Genomic DNA, 16,735 nt, shown 5'->3' with positions numbered 1-16,735 from the left:
ATGGTGAAATGGGTCTATTCCGTGGTAAAATGGGATTTATTCCATGGTAAAAAGGGATTTATTCCACGGTAAAAAGGGATTTATTCCACCCATCCTCACAGCATGGTGGAGGCCGGTCCAGCCTTCACTGGGCTACGAGCAGGGGGAGCACCCCCCACCCTCGGTCCCCAAATGTCCCCCCCCAGGGGGGCATGCAGGGCCCTAGAGGTCGCGCCCCAGCCTCTCGATCTCGTCCAGGAAGAAGTCAAGGTCAGCCCTGGTGACGGCGGGGCTGGTGACGATCTGCCGGAAGAAGTTGACCCTGGCGCCGTGGGGCTGGTAGCCCACCATCATGGAGCCCTCCTTCATCATCCTCTCCTTGATGGCGGGGGCCACCTGCACAGGGACAGGGCCATGGGGGGGCTGCCGGGGGGGTTGCGGGGGGGCGGGGGGGGCTGGGTGCTGCGCTCACCTTCCCCAGCCGCAGCCAGAAATCTTCGCAGCCCTCGCGGCCCCGCAGGCTGGGCGGCACGAACCAGAAGCAGAGGTTGATGAATTCGGGCTGCAGGGGGCGAGGGCAGAAAATGGGCTGAGGGTGGGGGGTTAACGGAGCCTTACCAAGGTCACTGGCACCGGCTGTGCCCTGCTTCTGGGGACACCCTGATGGATTGGTGTGAACCCCAAAGTGGCCGCAGGACAGGAGGGGGGTGCTCCCTGCTCCCACTCCCCCGGGGCTCCCTTGTGATGCCGCAGCACCAAGGCGTGAAATCACCCCGACGGCAGCACGGGCGTGCGGCCCTGTACCTCGAGCACCAGCTGGAAGCCGTCCCTCCGCCTCACCTCCTCCGCCAGGTACCTGGGGACAGAGCAGCGTCAGCCACGGCCCCGGGGCCACGAGATGCTGCGGGGGGCATCTCACAGCCCCCCCAGGCTCGGGGAGGGGTCCCGGCACTCGCCTGGTGCAGGCGAAGGCCCTGTCAACACGGCGCTCCAGCCCCTCGGTGCCCACGGCCTTCCAGAGCAGCCAGAGCTTGAGGCAGTCGACGCGCCGGCCGCACTGCACCGTCTTGTCGCCGGTGTCGTACGCCACGTCGTAGAATTTGTCGGGCTGGAAGAGGTACGCGGCGCCTGCCCCGTGGCACCGCTGCAGCAGCCCCTGGGGGAGGCCGCAGGGGGCTCAGCACCGGGGTCCTGGGGGGCCTGGAGGTCCCGGGGTGGGGGCGCGGGACCTACGGAGGTGTCGCGGAGGAGCAGAGCCGAGCACTGCAGCCCCACCGCCAGCATCTTGTGCGGGTTCCAGGCCACCGAGTCAGCCCTGGGAGGAGAATGGGGTCAGGGGGTCAGGGGGACGATGCCACTGGCCCCCCCTCCCAGCCCCCCCAGCCCCCTGAGTCCTTAAGCAGCGAGTCCTGAGCCCGTCTCGCAGCGCGGATACCTCTCGATGCCGGCCAGGAGGTGTCGGTGCGTCCTGGAGAGCAGCGCGCTCCCGCCCCAGGCGGCCTGCGGGGCACAGGGGGTGGGAGCAGGGGGCGCCCCCGGGGCACCCCAGGGATTGGGGGCTGCGGGGAGACCCCTCCCGCCCCCCCCCAGAGACTCACGTCCACGTGGAGCCAGAGGCCGTGGCGCTGGCACACGTCCGCCACGCTGCCCAGCGGGTCGAAGGCGCCCAGGACGGTGGTGCCGCACGTGGCACTGACGAAGAAGGGCACGGCGCCCTGGGGGGCGGCAGGGTGGGGATGGGGGCAGGGGTGGGGACAGGGGCAGCACAGCGGGATGGGGGCAGCACAGCGGGATGGGGGGCAGTGGGGTGGGAAGGGGCAGTGCATTGCAGGGGGGAGCACAGTGGGGCAGGGGGCAGCGCGCTGGGGGACAAGGGACAGTGCATTGGGGCAGGGGACGGTGCACTGGGGTGGGGGGCAGCACACTGGGGCCGGGGGCAGTGCATTGGGGCAGGGGGCAGTGCATTGGGGTGAGGGGAAGCAGGTAGGGGCAGGGGCAGCATATTTGGGCCAAGGGCAGCACGTTGGGGGCCGGAGGCAGCACAATGGGGTCAGGGTATTTGCAGAGGATCCCACCACGGCCGGCTCCCCGCGGCCTCACCTCGCCTTTCGCCCTCTCGATCTCCTTCTCCAGCTCCTCAGGGATCATCTTCCCCCTGTGGGGTACCGGGGGCTCAGCGGCAGGGCTGGGGGTCCCGTCCCAACCCCCCCCCGCGGTGCCTGGGGCCCTCACCTCTCATCCGTGCGCACCAGGAAGACGTTGTCGGTGCCGATGCCCAGGAAGGCGGCCCCCTTCTCGATGGAGTAGTGGCTCTGGGGGGGGCAGCAGGGGTTGGGGGGCCGGGGGGGGGCTGCCCCCGAGCCCCCCCACCCCGTCCCCATCCCCACCTCCTGTGAGGCGAAGAGCGCCAGGCGCGGCAGGGCCCGGCTGCCCCTCTGCCGGCCCTCGGGGAAGCGCTGGAAGCGGGCGACGTTCATGGCGTACATGTTGGAGATGGAGCCTCCTGCGGGGGGGGCGCTCAGCACCGGCCCTGGGGGGTGATGCGGACCCCGGGACCCCCCCCCGTAGCTCCCTCCCACACACACACCAGGGCAGAAGGTGCCGTCGCCGCTGCTCCATCCCACCAGCTCCCGCAGCTTGGCCAGCACCACCTCCTCCATCAGCACGAACACCGGGGCGATCTCGTACGTGTACCTGGGGGCGGCACGACAGGACCGGGGGGGCTGGAAACGGAGTCCCCCCATGCCCCGAGACCCCCCCTCCCACGTCCCCAGGCACCCACTGGCTGGTGTTGAGGGCCTCGGTCAGCAGGCGTCCCGCCAGCGCGTGGTGGTCCAGCCCCGAGAAGAGCTGGTTGAAGAAGCGGGGGTGTCCTGGGGGGGGACATGGGGGACATCAGCCACGGGGGGGGGCGGGGAGCACGGGGAGCCCCCGCACTGCAGGACCCCGGGGACACGGCCCTGACAGGACCATGGGGACACGGCCACGGGGCAGCAAAGGGGGGTGCAGCTAGGTCCGTGGGGTGGGGGGACACGAGTGGAGCAGGTGGGATCTTTGGGGGGGGGTGACACTTTAATGGGTGGGGGGACACCAGTGAGGTTGCTGGGACCTTTATGGGTAACAGGGACACGAGTGGCGTTGTTGGGATCTTTGGGGGGGGGAACCTTAATGGGTGGGCGGACACGAGTGGGGCTGGGGCTGCTGGGACCAGTGTGCGTGGCGGGGCCGTGACCGGGACGTGCGGGACCCCCGCTCCTGGGGCAAGGAGCAGCCGGGCGGGGAGGGGGCCCTGCAGGCAGCCCTGGGACCGACTGGGACCGACTGGGACCGACTGGGATCAGCCAGGGCCGCCGGGTTCGTCCATGCGCTCACCGGTCTTGACGCTGTAGCGGGCGACATCGCGGCAGCGCTGCAGCAGGCGCTGCGGGGGCTCCCCGTGGCTGCGCAGCTCCAGGTCCAGCAGCGCCCGCAGCTCCCGCGGCTCCCTCCAGTCGCACACCTGGGCCAGGCCCCGGCGCTCAGCCCCCGGCACCCCCAGAGGGGCTCAGGGACGCCCCCCCCGCCCCGTGTCGGCCCCGCTGGCACCTTGAGGGCCGTGTCCGTGCCCTTGCGGACGACCTCGTCCAGCAGCACCTCGAAGGCCTCCCGCAGGAATTCCTCCCCCGCCGCCCTGTCCAGGCCCGGCCGCTCCAGCGCGCTGCCCTCCGCCATCACGGCCCCCGCCACGCCGCTCATCCCTGCGGGACGGACGGACACAGGACGGACGGACACACGGAGGGACAGACGGACACGGGGCGGCTGTCACTCCCCCGGGGGGGTCCCCGTTTTCAGGGGGCGATGCCCTGGCCCCCCCGTTCCCCTCACCTCACCCGATTTCTCACCACAAGCGCGGGGGCGAAGGGCAGCAGCCGGCACCCGCGTCCCCTCCCAGGGGACGGGGGCAAAGTGCGGCCCCCCCCCAGCGCTGGCGTCCCCAGGGAGGGGCCGTGGGGACGGCCCAGCGCCTCCCAGTGCGCCCAGTACGGGCTGCTGGTCCCGGCTGAAGGCTCCCGATGGCAATGTGAGGGGACGGCGGTGGGCCCGGCCCTGCCCGGGGGGCTCTGGGGATGCCCCCCCCCCATTTGGCCCCCACCCCAGGATGGGACGGGGGCACCAGGGGCATTCATCTGGGGGGGGGCGGGCTGGGGACAGCGGGGGCGGGGCTGAGGGGGGCACCGGGGGGGGGGGCGCTGGGGAGGGCAGGGCCGGGGGCACGGCGGGATGGGGGGGGCATAGAATGGGGGGAGAGGTTTAAAGGCTGCCCCTGGGGCAATACAAGGGGCAAGGAGCCCCTGGGGGGCAGAAACAGGGGGGGAAGAACACCCCGGGGGACAATAATGGGGGTGGAGGACCCCTTGCGGGCCAATTTGGAGGGAAAGGTCCCCTCGGGGGGCAGTACCGGGGCAGAAGGACCCCTTGGGGGGCAATATCCAGGGAAAGGACCCCCAGGGGGCAATAATGGGGGTGGAAGGATCCCTCAGGGGGCAATACCGGGGGTAAAGGCCCCGGGGGGGGGGGCAATAACGGGGTGAAAGGACCCCTCGGGGGGCAGTAACAGGGGCAGGAGGAGGTCCCGGGGAGCAACACCGGGGGAAGGGACCCCCCCGGAGGCAGTACCGGGGGTGGGAGGACCCCTTGGGGGGCAATATGGAGGGAAAGGACCCCCTGGGGGCAGTACCGGGGGCGGGAGGACCCCCGGGGGCAGTAACGCCCCCCCCCGGCCCAGGGCGCCCCGCTCCCCCCCCCCCGGTTGCCCTGGAGACGCCCTCCCGGCCCCAAGATGGCGGCACCGTGCTCGGCTTCACGCGCCCTTAGCGCGCATGCGCGGCGCCTCTCCCTCCGCCGGGCTCCCCACCGGAAGTCCCGGCCGCAGCGGCGGCGGCGGCGGGAGGGGAGAGGAAGGGGAGGGCGGGCGCTTCCGGTTCCGGGTCGGCGGCGGCGGCCGAGGAAGGGGGGGCGGCGGCGGCCGTTTGTAAACTCGGGGGCGGCGCGGAGCGGAGCGGCCGGCAGGTACAGGCCCCGCCGCCCCCCCGGCACCGCGAGCGGACGGGGGAGGGGGAGGGGGGCACCGCGCCGGGCCCGGCCCCCCCCCAGCCACACACCGCGGGGCACCGGGCCCGGATGGGGGGGCGGGGAGGGGGAGGGGCTGCAGGTGGGGGGGGCTCAGCGGGAGGGGGAGGGGCCCCGGGACCGGAACCCCCCGGGGATTGAGGGCCCCCCCCGGTAATAAGACCCCGGGACCGAGAACCCCCCCGGTAGAAGCCCCCCCCCCGGTAATAAGACCCCCCTGGAGCTGAGAAGTCCCCCCCGGGGCCCGGTGACCCCCCCCTCCGGGCCCGGCGGCCCCCCTCCCCATCCCCCCCACGGGGACCGAGACCTCCCCCCGGGACCGGTGCCCCCCCCTTCCCAGGCCCCCCCTCCATTTCGGGGCCTGCAGCGTGACCCCCGCCCCCCAAAAGCCCCCCCCCCTGCGACCTGTCACCGTGCCACCCCCCGTTAAGGTGCACCCCCCGCCTTAAGGCCCGCTCCCCCCCGCCCCCATCTCCCCCCCCGCCCGGTGCCACCCTCCCGGGTGCGCCCCCCCCGTGCCCCCCCCCCATCACGTCTCCTCCTTCCCGCAGGCGAAGACCCGCAGCAGCGTCTCCCGCACGGAGCCGGCGCCCCCCCGAGGGCGGGGGCCGGGGATGACCCCCCCCGTGAGGGCGCTGCGCCCCCCCCCGGCGCCGTCCCCCCGCTCCCCCGCCCTGCCCGGCCCCGTCCCCGCCGGGGGGGCCCGAGGAGGAGCCGCCCCCCCCAGCGCAGCCACGGCACCGGGCGCCCTGATCCCCGCACGATGTCGGCAAAGTGGAGGGTACTGGGCAAGACCGGCCAAAAAAAAATGATTAACTGAGAGAAAAGCACACAAAAAAATACAAAAAAAGCCAAAAAGCCAAAAAAAGCAAAAAAAAAAAAAAGCAAAACAGAGCGAGGCTTCCTAAAATCCTTCCCTGGGAGCGTTAAGGCTAAGGCATTGCCAGTTGAGGACAGACAGACAGACAGACAGACCCAGCATGGCTCAGGTAATGAGCCCCGCGCCCCCCCGCCCCCCCCGGGGAGCCGCTCAGCCCCGGGACGCCCGGCGGCCCCCCGGCTGCCCCCCCCCACCCACCACCACCGGGCATCTATCCCTGGCCCGGCCCGCGCTCCCCCTCGCCGCCCTCCCCTCCCCGTGTCCCCCCCCCTCCCCTCTGCCCCCCCCCGCCCCCCGTTAGCGGTTAGGCCCCCGCTTTGGCTCTCGCCCCCCCCCCGGGGTGGCGCGAGGCGCCCCCCCCCCCGTCCCCCCCGTCCCCGGCAGGGCTTCGGGCGCCGCGTGTGGAGGGCCGGGGCGCTGCGTGGCTCGCGCCTGCAGCTCGCCGCCCTTCTCTTCTCTTCTTTTCTCGCCCCCCACCCCGTGCCCCCCCCCCTCCAGGCGAGCCTCCTGGCGTGCGAGGGCCTCTCGGGCGTGTGCCTCGTGCCCACGGCGGCCAGCAAGAAGATGATGCCGAAGCAGGGCGCCAAGGCGGCGGCGGAGGGCCGCGAGCGCGGCGGCGGCGGCAGCCCGGAGGTGCTGGTACGGCCGCAGCGCGGGGGGACGCGGGGGCAGCAGCGGCGGCGGCGGCGGCAGCGGCGGCAGCAGCAGCGGCGGCAGCGGCGGCAGCAGCGGCGCCGCCGGGGGTCTCACCGCGAGTTTTTTTCCGCCCCCCCGCCCCGCCCCACAAGGCGCTGCGCCAGGACGGCGAGAAGCCGCGCGGCCGCAAGGAGGAGGAGACGGCTGAGGCGTCGCAGCCCAAAAACTCCATCAAAAAGGCAGGTGGGGGGGGGGGAGGATGGGGGGGGCAGCGCCCAGCCCCGCCGGCGGTGGGGGCTGACGGGGCCGCCCCCCCAGATGGTGGTGATCAAGCAGAACGGCTCCTTCCAGCTGAGCAGCGCCAAGAACTTCATCTGCGAGCTCTGCTACGGCGCCTTCCGCAGCAGCTACCACCTCAAGAGGCACATCCTCATCCACACCGGTAAGGGCGCCCCAAATAACCCCCCCCCCACCCTAATTAACCACCCTGGGCTCGTTACCTCGAGGCAGGGGCAGCATTCCCCCCCCTGAGCGCCCCCCCGTGCCCCCCAGGCGAGAAGCCCTTCGAGTGCGACGTGTGCGACATGCGCTTCATCCAGAAGTACCACCTGGAGCGCCACAAGCGCGTGCACAGCGGCGAGAAGCCCTACCAGTGCGAGCGCTGCATGCAGGTACGGGGCAGCAGGGCGGGGGGGGGGGCTCCTCACCCCCGGGGGGGCTCCTCCTCGCCGGGGGGGGCTCCTCACGCCCTGCCCGTGTCCCCCCGCAGAGCTTCTCCAGGACAGACCGGCTGCTGCGACACAAACGGATGTGCCAAGGCTGCCAAACCAAAGCCCCCGAGGCGCAGCTGCTGCTCTAGGCCGAGGTGACCGCTCGCAGCGGGGCGCGGCCGGGCGCTCAGGGCCCCCCCCCGCCGCGGGGCCGGGGGGTGCCGCCCCCCCAGGACTGCCAGATGAGGTCCCGACACTGTACATAGGCTGAAGATGATCTGGAAACCTTCCCCCAGCCGGCGGCGGCCTTCCTCTCGTCCCCCCCCGGCCCCCACACCGCCGGGCGCCTCCCAGCAGCCCCGAGAGCGCCGCGCCCCAAATCCCGCGGGTGGGGCGCCCGGCGGCCAGGAGCCTGCCCCAAAACCTTCGGGTTTTGCAAGAAAAGCGGAGCGAGAGGCGGGGCCTGCCCCGGCCACTTCCCCTCTCGGTGCTCGCCGGGGTTTGGGGCTCGTGGGCCTGCTCGTGGGCCCCCGCCCCACTGCCACCTTCACGGGGGGGCTGCCCAGAGCCCCCAGCCCCAAAACCGACCCCAAACTGACCCCAAAGCCGACCCCAAAAGTCCCGTGACCTGGTCAAAGCCCAGGAGCCATCGCATCGGGAGAGCTGAGAAGCCGGGGGGGGGCTTCTGCTCACTTCTGAGCCGTCCTGGGGGGAGTGTGGGGCCCCCCCACTGTGTCGGGGTCCCTGGGGAGGAGGGGGCAGCGCCTGGGCCCGCTCAGAGCCCCCCCAGCCCTCCCCAGCCCGCTGCGAGCCAAGCAATGGCCCCCCCCCCCCCGGCGCCTCCGAAAGCGCCGGCCTTAAAACCAAACCCAGGGCTGGGGGGGGAACGCCTCGGGGCAGCGCTCCCACGGGGGGGGGGGGCGATTCAGCGGCTGCCCCCCCCCGTAGTCCCCCAAAACCCCCCTGGGGGCCCCCGCGGCCTCTCCCCTCCTCTTCCTCTTCTGGGGGAGCCGTGTGGGGGCGGCGGGGACCCCCCCGGGGCGAGCAGCACCAGGAGGGGCCGGACACGGGCACGGGGTCGCCCCCAAACCCCGCGGGGGCTCCGTTACCGCCGGGGGGGGGCCGCAAAGGAGCGGCCGTGGGCGCGGCGGGGGCTGACGAGGAACGGGAGCGAAACCGCGCGCGGTGCCACGGCTCGGGGCGGGGGGGGGGGTTCCGTTTTGTTTCGGTTTTCGTTGTTTTTAATATACTTATTTTGCTATGGGGGGGGCGGGGGGGCGCGGCGGGGGCCAGCATCCCTTTTGAGCTGTAGTTTTTATAAGGCCATAAACTCGTCTCTTTTTACCAGTAGCGTGGCGTCTGTTCCTTCGTGCCGGTAGGGTATTTAAATAAAACTCGATGGTTTCCCTTTTCTACCCTCGGCTCTGCTTCTTCTGCCGGGAGGGGGCTTTTTTTGGGGGGGGGGTGGGGGGGGTCAGGGTCCAAGGACGACAAGGGGGGACGCTCGGGGGGGGGTCACTGCGGGCCCCCCGCATCGCCGTCCCCTCGCTGCGGACAGTAGCTGGGGTTGACGACGGTGGTGGTGGCGCTCCTGAACAAGGGGTTGTTCTGCGGGGGGGGGAATAGACATGGGGTCACTGCCGGCACCGGGACCCCCCCGGCCCCGCAGCCCCCCCGGGGGCCCCGCAGCCCCCCCCGGTCCCGTACCTCGTCCCAGCGCGCGCGGCGCCGCTCCTGCTCAAAGCGCCGCACTTCGCGCCGGTCGTGGAGCTCGGCCCAGCCGCGGCCCCCGGCCGCCAGCAGCAGCCCCCCTGCCACGATCCCGGCCACCAGCCCGGCCGCCAGCGCCGCCGGGTGCTGCGGGGGGGCTGGGGGTGGGGGGTCAGCGGGGCTGGGGGGGCCCCCACCGCCCCCCCGAACCCAGCTGGGGGTGTGTGTGGTGGCCAGGAGCCCCCCAAACACAGCTGGGGGGACCCATGGACACCAGGACATCCCCAGGCCTGTCTAAGGGGTGCCACGGGGGCCAGGACTCCCCCCTAAAACCCATCCAAGGGGTCCCATGGGGGCCAGGACCCCCCAAACCCCACCAAGGGTCCCATGGGGGCCAAGGGTCCCCCCCTCAACATGGCCAAGGGGTCCCCTGGGGGCCAGCACCTCCCCAAACCCAGCTGGGGGTCCTATGGGGGCCAGCCCCTCCCAAACCCAGTCCCTTGGGGTTTGGGGACCCCCAGGTGTGGGGTCCTGGGGGGCTTGGGGTCCCGGTGCCCCCCCGTGCTCACCCTCCTCAGCCCAGACGGTGACCACCACGTCCCCGCCGTCCTCCTCCTCGCCACCCCCCCGCTCGATGAGGAAGACGAGGATGCGCCCGTCAGCCGCCTTCTCCCGGCACAGGGTGGGGGTGGGGGGGGCCGGGGGGGGCTGCACCCACAGCACCGTCCCGTTGCAGGCCTGGCTGCAGTTCTCGCGCAGGGGCCCCCCCCCGAAGGCGCCGCAATCCACGCAGTCCCTGGGGGCAGCCCCTGGCGCCGTCACAGCCCTGTCCCTGTCCCCTGTCCCCAAACTCCCGGTCCCCCCCCGTGCCTGTCCCCATGTCCCCAGGGTCCCCCCCATGCCCTCGTACCCGCGGCCACCCCATACCCTCCAAGCCCTCCTCCCCACATCGCTGCCACCCCGTACCCTCCTTGTCCACACCTGTCCCTGTCCCCATTCCCCAGCCTCCGTGTCCCCATCCCGTCCCTGTCACCACGTCCCAACTGCCCACGTCCCATCCCTGTCCCCATTCCCCAACCACCCCATGTGCCCACGTCCCTTGTCCCCAGTCCCCTCCCATCCCTGTCCCTACGTCCCCCTGTCCCCATCCCATCCCTGTCCCCCTGTCCCCATCCCACGCGCCCCCATTCCCCAACCCCCAATGTCCCCAACCCCCCAGCGTCCCCTGTCCCCCCGTTGCCCCCCCCCCCGCTCACCGCAGGCGCTGGCAGGGCCCGGGGCAGGAGGGGCAGTGGGCGCAAAAGGGCCCCACGAAGCCGGGCTGGCAGCGGCAGCGCCCGCACTCGCAGCGCCCCCGCCCGCTGCACTCGCGGCCCCCCCGTTTGCAGCCGTCCCCCACCAGGCTGCACCCGCAGCCGCTGCCCGTGAAGTTCGCGCTGCACCGGCACCGCCCGCACTCGCACGTGCCCCGCTGCGGGCCTGCAACAGGATGCGGCCGTGGGAGCCCGCACGGCACCCGCGGGACACGGGGGGGGACGGGGACGGGACCCTAAGGATGGGACCCAGGGGATGGGGACAGGGACGGGAACCTGAGGGCAGGGGCCAGACCCCAAGGATGGGGACAGGACCCACAGGGCACGGGTGGGGTCTGTGGGAATGGGACAGGGTCAGGACCAGGGAATGGGAACCTAAGGATAGGGACGCGGATGGGACCCTAAGGATGGGGACAGGGACAGGACCCAGGGGACGGGGGAGTGGGACTCTAAGGATAGGGACAGGGACAGGGCTCCGGGAACAGGGACAGGACCCAAAGGATGAGGACAGAGATGGAGCCCTGAGGATAGGGACAGGGACAGGGACCAAAGGATGGGGACAGGGACAGAACCCAGGGGATGGGACATTAAGGATGGGGACCAAACCCACAGCACATGGATGGGATCTGTGGGAAGGGGACAGGGACGGGACCCAGGGGACAGGGACAGAGACAGATCCCTAAGGGCAGGGACGGGACCCTAAGGATGGGGATGGGACCCAGGGGATGGGGACAGGACCCAAAGGACAGGGACCAAACCCACAGGACACGGACAGGACCCATGGGAACACAGCAGGGATGGGACCCCGTGGGGATGTGCAATGGGGAGGGGACCCCACAGGGGCACACCACCAGGACAGGACCCCCCCCCCAAGGGATGGGGACCCCAGGGACTGCCCCCCCCCCCCACAGCGTCCCCCGTATTCCCCCTGCACCCACCTCCGCAGGGCAGCCCCTCGTGCCGCTCGCAGGCGCTGCTGTCGCACTCGCAGAAGCGGCCGCTCAGCCCGGGGGGGCACTCGCAGGCGCCACAGACGCAGTGCCCCCGCCCGCTGCAGGGGGGGGCCGTGCTGTTGGGGGGCCGGCAGCCCCCCCCCACCTCCTCCTCCGCCTCCGGCCCCTCGCACTCACAGCGCCGGCCCCGACGGCCCACAGGGCACCTTGGGGTGGGGGGGGCAGAGTCAGCCCCACAGCCCCCACCCCACCACCCCCATCTGACCCCATAGCCCCCACACCACTGCCCCATCTGACCGCATTGACCCATGTCTGACCCCACAGCACCCACCCCACCGCCCCATCTGACCCCATTACCCCTTATCTGACCCCTTAGCCCCCACCCTGCCCAAAGCCCCCACCCCACCGCCCCCTATCTGATCCCATTGCCCCCACCTGACCCCATTACCCCCATCTGACCCCATTGCCCCCACCCTGCCCAAAGCCCCCACCCCACCGCCCCCATCTGACCCTACTGACCCGTATCTGACCCCACAGCCCCCACCCATTTCCCCCCCCGCCCCCCCCCGGGCCCCCCCAGACCTGCAGACGCCGCAGTCGAGGTCGCCCCCGTGGCAGAGGGGGGCGTGGAGGGCGTGCTGGGTGCAGAGGCAGCTGCAGAGGGTGCGCACCTTAAGGTGCAGCTGCTCCGGCACCCCCAGCACCCGCAGGGCCACGTGCTGGGGGGCCTCCAGGCACGCGTCCGCCCGCACCCGCACCGTGAAGTTCACCTAGGGGGGGGACAGCCACGGGGGGGACACCCAAAAGTTGGGGACAGCCACGGGGGGGGGGGGACAGCCGTGGGTTGGGGACGCTGACAGTGAGGGGACACACAAGGGACAGGGACACCCATGGGAAGGGGACACCACAACCACGGGGCGGGGACATTCGTGGGGTGGGGACACCCACGGCATGGGGACAGCCACAGTGTGGAGACACTCATGGGACGGGGACATTCGCGGGACGGGGACACTGACAGGAGACATCCACGGGACAGGGACACCCGTGGGATGGGGACAGCCACGGCTTGGAGACATTCATGGGAAGGGGACACCCACAGGATGGGGACACCCGAGGGATGGGGACAACCATGGGACGGGGACACCCCCGGGTCAGGGACACGAGCGGCAAGGGGACCCCCGTGTGACACCCGCCCCACACACACCTGCTGGTTGACGTGCACGCCCGAGCAGAGGCCGCGGTGGGGCTGGGGGGGCTCGGGGGGGCCCCCGCAGTGGGCCTGGAAGCTGAGGCTGAGCCCGGGGGGCAGCGGCGAGTGCTGCAGCTCCACCGTCGAGGTCAGGCTCTGGGGGGGGGGGGGGGGGGCACGTCAGCACCACCCCCCCGTGTCCCCATGTTCCTTCTGCCCCCCCCCCATGTGCCCAGCGTCCCCATGTCCCCCTGTGCCCCCCATGTCCCCTACACCCCCCTGGTGTCCCCCCGTGCCCCCCCCCCCGTAACCCCTCCCACCCCCCTCACGTTGTAGGCGTCCATGATGAGCTGCACCACGTTGCTCGAGTCGTCCCGCAGCTCCCCCACCACCGATTTGGGGATCAGGCGGCTCAGCTCCTGCGGGATGGGGGGTCAGGGACCCGGCATCATTGTGGTGCCACCCCCCCGCCTCCCCCCCCCTCTTCCCAACCCCCCCCGGACCTTGTAGAGCGGCACCGTGGGCCGGGTGACGGCAAAGATGGGCTGGATGTTGGCAGCCGACAGCACCTGCGCCAAGTGCCCCACCGAGGGGTAATCCTGCAGGGAGGGGGGCACGAGTGGGCGCTGCGTGCCCCCCCCCCATCAAAATCCCCCCCCGCCCCCCCGGGGTGCCGGCACCTACGTAGAGGTGGCTGCGGTTGTAGATGCCGCTGGCGTCCAGGTGGCAGCGGCTGTCGCTGGGCAGGACGATGCCGGCCAGGCGCCCGTCGCCCGCCGTGTGGAACGCGTCGTCCGAGGCGAACACCAGCAGCCGCGTCACGGGGCGCCAGCCGATGCGCTCCTGCGGGCACCGGGCCTTGCACGCGCACCGTGCCTTGCACGGGGCCTTGCACGCGCACTGCACCTTGCACACGTGCGGCACGCAGGGCAGGCACAGCACCTTGCACGTGCTCTGCTTGCAGGAAGGCACAACTGCTCTCTTGCGCACATACTTGCAGACCCCGCTGCCACCAGCTTGCACACACACACCCCCATGCACACCAGCAGGCACGCACACATGCACACCTACTCTTGTGCCCGTTTGCACGCGCCCACTCTCCTGCATGCACCACTACTCCTGCATGCAGCCCCGCTTTTGCTCTTGCACGCACAGATACCCTTGCATACATCTGCACTCTCGCACGCACTTGCTCTCATGCACACTTGCACTCTTGCCTGTGGCCCCCCCCTTGCACAACCCCCCACTTTGCATGTGCCTCTCCTTGCCTGTGCCCCCTCTCTTGCACATGCCCCCCTCTTGCACGTGCACTCTCTATTTCACGTGCTCCCCCCCTTGCACGTGTCCCCTGTTGCTCTCTCGCACGCTCCCTCCCCTTTTGCCTGCCCCCCCCTCGCCCCCAGCCCCCACCTGGCACAGCGCCACCTGCATCATGGCATCGAAGCCCCCCTCGGGCGCGTCGAGGTTGCCGGAGATGCGCTGCCCCTCGAGGCGCCGCGCGAACTCCCCGGCGTCGGCGGTGAGCGAGAGCAGGTGGCGGAAGGCAGCGGGGGGGTCGCAGGGCTGCCCCCGCTCGGGGCAGGGGTTGTGCAGCTTGGAGGGCACCGTGCTGACGAACGGCAGCACCGGCTTGTCCACGAAGGCGCCGAACCCTGCGAGGGCACGGCGCGCTCAGCGTGGGTTTGGGGGGGGGTTGGAGGGGTTTGGGTTTTTTTGCTGTTTTTTTCCCCCGAGGGGGGTCCCACCGATGCGCACGGAGGCGGAGGCGTTGCGCAGGGCGGCCAGCAGGTCGCTGCCCAGGCGGCGCAGCGTGTGCAGGTCGTCGCGCATGGAGTACGAGAGGTCCATCAGGTAGTAGAGGTCCAGCGGGAGGCCGCCCGCGCGCCGGAACCGCACCTCCAGGGGCCGCTCCTCGCCTAGGGAGGCAGTCAGGGGACCCCCCCGGGACTTCAGTGCCCCATCCCCCCCCATCTGCCCCGACTGCCCTCCCTCTCCCCACCCCCCCATTGCACCCCTATCTCCCCCATCCCCATTTACCCCCTCTTCCACCCCCATCTCCCCCCCTTCCACCCCCACCTGCCCCCCCATTCCAAACCCATCCTCCCCCCACCCCCCCATCCTCATTCCCCATCTTCCACCCCATTACCCGCCTCCATCCCCATCTGCCCCCATCCCACCCCCCATCCCCATTCCCCCCCCATTTCCCCCATCACCCCCATTCCCCCCCATCCCCATTCCCCCCATTCCACCACCCCCATCCCTGTTCCACTCCCATTCCACCCCCTCCAGTACCACCCCCCCGGCCCCCCCCGCACCAGGCCGAAGATCCAGCTCAATCCTCTGGGGCCACAGCTGGCTCTGCGTCTTGGCCCCCCCGGCCCCCCCCAGCTCCTTGTCCTCCAGCACCCGCGTGTCCCCGCGGGGCTCCAGCACGGCGTGGGGGGGGCACCCGGCATCCTTCAGGGCCTCCCGGGGGGCGCAGCGCGATGCCTCCGCCTGCCCCCCCCGCGTGAAGTCCTGGGGGGGGGGGGGGCGGAGCACCCACCTTGGTCCTGGGTCCGGCACTGAGCACCATGCACCCAGTACCATGCACCCTCCAGCACGCAGCACCCTGCACCTGCACCCAGCACCCTGCACCCCCTTCCAGCACCCAGCACCTGCACCCAGCACCTGCACCCTCCAACACCCTGCACCTGGGTCCTGCACCCTGCACCTGCACCCAGCACCCCCTGTGGTCGTGCACCCCCCATCCAGCACCCTGCACCCAGCACCCCACATCCGTCACCTGCACCCATCACTTGCACCGCTCACCCTGCACCCCATGTGGGTCCTGCACCCAGCACCTGCACCCAGCACCCCACATCCGTCACCTGCGCCCAGCACCCCGCACGTCCCCTGCCCCCCATTTCCCTCTGCACCCCACGTCCCTCCTGCACCCATTGCTCCACGTCCCCTGCACCCATGCCCCCCGCGCCTCCCCCCCGCACCCGTCACCCCACCCCCCACCCCTCCCCCCCACACCCTTGGGACGTGCGAGACGGGGCTGGGTGCACCCCCCCCCGCCCCCCCCGCTGTTTGTCACCGAGGTTTCGCTGCTTCCTGGTGACAAACCGCGGGGCGCGGGGGGGGCACCAAGAGGACGGGGGCACGGCAGGCACCCCACGGCATGGGGGGACAGGGGGGACCCCTGGGACGGGGGGGGCACCGGGGATGGGGGGGAGCCCAGGGACCTTTGGGACCCTGGGGACAGTGGGGACCCCATGGCAAAGCGAGGACCCCAGGGCCCAGGGACCCCCGGGACCCCTCCCGGGACCTCAGGGACCCCGTGCCTCTCCCATGGGGTGCGTGGGGCATCCAGGGGACAGTGGGGCCCCCCCGGGACCCCCCCGGCACAGCGTGACCCTGGGAGACCCCCAGGCACCCCCGAAATCAGTCTGGGACCTTCATGGGACCCCCCCACGGGGCCCCCACCCCTCAACGTGAACCCCCAAGAGTAGGGACACCCCCCCCCCCCAGGACACAGGGACCCCTCCAGGACATTGACCCCCCCCCAGGACATGGGGCTCCCCATTCCCTAGCGGGGCAGGTGAGAGTTGGGGGTGAGCCCCCCCTGGGGGTCCCGGGGGGGTCCCGGGGGGTCCCACTCACCGGCTCCTCGCACCACGCGCAGTGGGGGTGTGAGCGGATGCACTCCTCACAGGTGGGCTGCGGCTGGCAGGACCCTGCGGCAGGCCGGGGGGGTCAGGGGGGGGCCGGGGGGGGGCCCCATCCCCTCATCCCCCCCCCCCCTCACCTGCCCCCCCCGGGGCCGCCAGCAGCAGCGGCAGCAGCAGGAGCCCCCCCGGTCGCCCCATGGCCCCGGCGCTGCAGGAGGGAGGCGGCGGCTGTGGGGCCCCCCCGGGGCGGGGCGGGGCGGGGCGGGGGGGGCGGGGGGGGCGCCGCATCCTGCCCGCTATGGGAGGGCTGCGGGGGGGGGGCGGGCGCTATGGGGGGCTCTATAGGGGGGCATGGGGGACGCTATAGGGGTTATGAGGGGGCACGGGGGGAGCGTGGAGGGGGGGGCATGGGGGGGGCATCGCAGCCCGTGCCGGTGTCGCCTCCCCGCGGCCACCCGGGGCCCTGCAGCCACCGGCGGGGGGGGCGGTAAAGGGGGGGGGGTGGGGCCCGCCGTGTCCCCGCCTCGTCCCGAGGGGGGGGCCTCAGGTGTCCCCCCCCCGTCCCACGGGGCGTCCCCCTTGTCCCCAGGAAGGAGTTAG

The 16,735-nt window shown here is 72.0% G+C and overlaps 3 protein-coding genes across 8 annotated transcripts; 1 reads left to right on the top strand and 2 right to left on the bottom strand.

Annotated features, from left to right (window-relative positions):
• Positions 1–17: 17 nt before the first annotated feature.
• Positions 18–4,923, bottom strand: CSAD (cysteine sulfinic acid decarboxylase). 4 transcript variants are annotated; one of them, XM_066985474.1, is made up of 15 exons: positions 4,809–4,923; positions 3,565–3,716; positions 3,352–3,478; positions 2,762–2,852; positions 2,567–2,673; positions 2,367–2,482; positions 2,212–2,291; positions 2,080–2,134; positions 1,578–1,694; positions 1,415–1,479; positions 1,213–1,294; positions 936–1,135; positions 784–835; positions 452–541; positions 18–375 (listed from the first exon to the last, which is right to left on the bottom strand). In XM_066985474.1, the coding sequence occupies exons 2-15, from the start codon at positions 3,712–3,714 to the stop codon at positions 202–204; spliced, it is 1,506 nt and encodes a 501-aa protein (XP_066841575.1). In that variant the 5' UTR covers positions 3,715–3,716; positions 4,809–4,923; the 3' UTR covers positions 18–201. The 4 variants fall into 4 exon arrangements, with proteins under 4 accessions (XP_066841575.1, XP_066841576.1, XP_066841574.1 ...); XM_066985475.1 differs by lacking the exon at positions 4,809–4,923 and adding an exon at positions 3,861–4,131; XM_066985473.1 differs by lacking the exon at positions 4,809–4,923 and adding an exon at positions 3,844–4,130.
• ZNF740 (zinc finger protein 740) lies at positions 4,889–8,729 on the top strand. 3 transcript variants are annotated; one of them, XM_066985479.1, is made up of 7 exons: positions 4,889–5,028; positions 5,640–5,869; positions 6,467–6,607; positions 6,757–6,843; positions 6,956–7,046; positions 7,157–7,275; positions 7,374–8,729. In XM_066985479.1, the coding sequence occupies exons 2-7, from the start codon at positions 5,852–5,854 to the stop codon at positions 7,461–7,463; spliced, it is 546 nt and encodes a 181-aa protein (XP_066841580.1). In that variant the 5' UTR covers positions 4,889–5,028; positions 5,640–5,851; the 3' UTR covers positions 7,464–8,729. The 3 variants fall into 3 exon arrangements, with proteins under 3 accessions (XP_066841580.1, XP_066841578.1, XP_066841579.1); XM_066985477.1 differs by having other exon boundaries at positions 6,923–7,046; XM_066985478.1 differs by having other exon boundaries at positions 5,640–6,077; positions 6,923–7,046.
• Positions 8,568–16,397, bottom strand: ITGB7 (integrin subunit beta 7). Its single transcript, XM_066985471.1, has 15 exons — positions 16,273–16,397; positions 16,128–16,201; positions 14,795–14,996; positions 14,225–14,395; positions 13,890–14,131; positions 13,164–13,322; positions 12,983–13,078; positions 12,809–12,898; positions 12,495–12,635; positions 11,873–12,060; positions 11,276–11,496; positions 10,281–10,503; positions 9,594–9,820; positions 9,022–9,182; positions 8,568–8,922 (listed from the first exon to the last, which is right to left on the bottom strand). The coding sequence occupies exons 1-15, from the start codon at positions 16,331–16,333 to the stop codon at positions 8,830–8,832; spliced, it is 2,349 nt and encodes a 782-aa protein (XP_066841572.1). The 5' UTR covers positions 16,334–16,397; the 3' UTR covers positions 8,568–8,829.
• Between the last annotated feature and the right edge of the window lie 338 nt (positions 16,398–16,735).

This window comes from Anser cygnoides, chromosome 32 (genome assembly GCF_040182565.1).
Source record: "Anser cygnoides isolate HZ-2024a breed goose chromosome 32, Taihu_goose_T2T_genome, whole genome shotgun sequence".
Lineage (NCBI taxonomy): Eukaryota > Metazoa > Chordata > Aves > Anseriformes > Anatidae > Anser > Anser cygnoides.
This window is presented reverse-complemented; position numbering and strand designations above follow the sequence as displayed.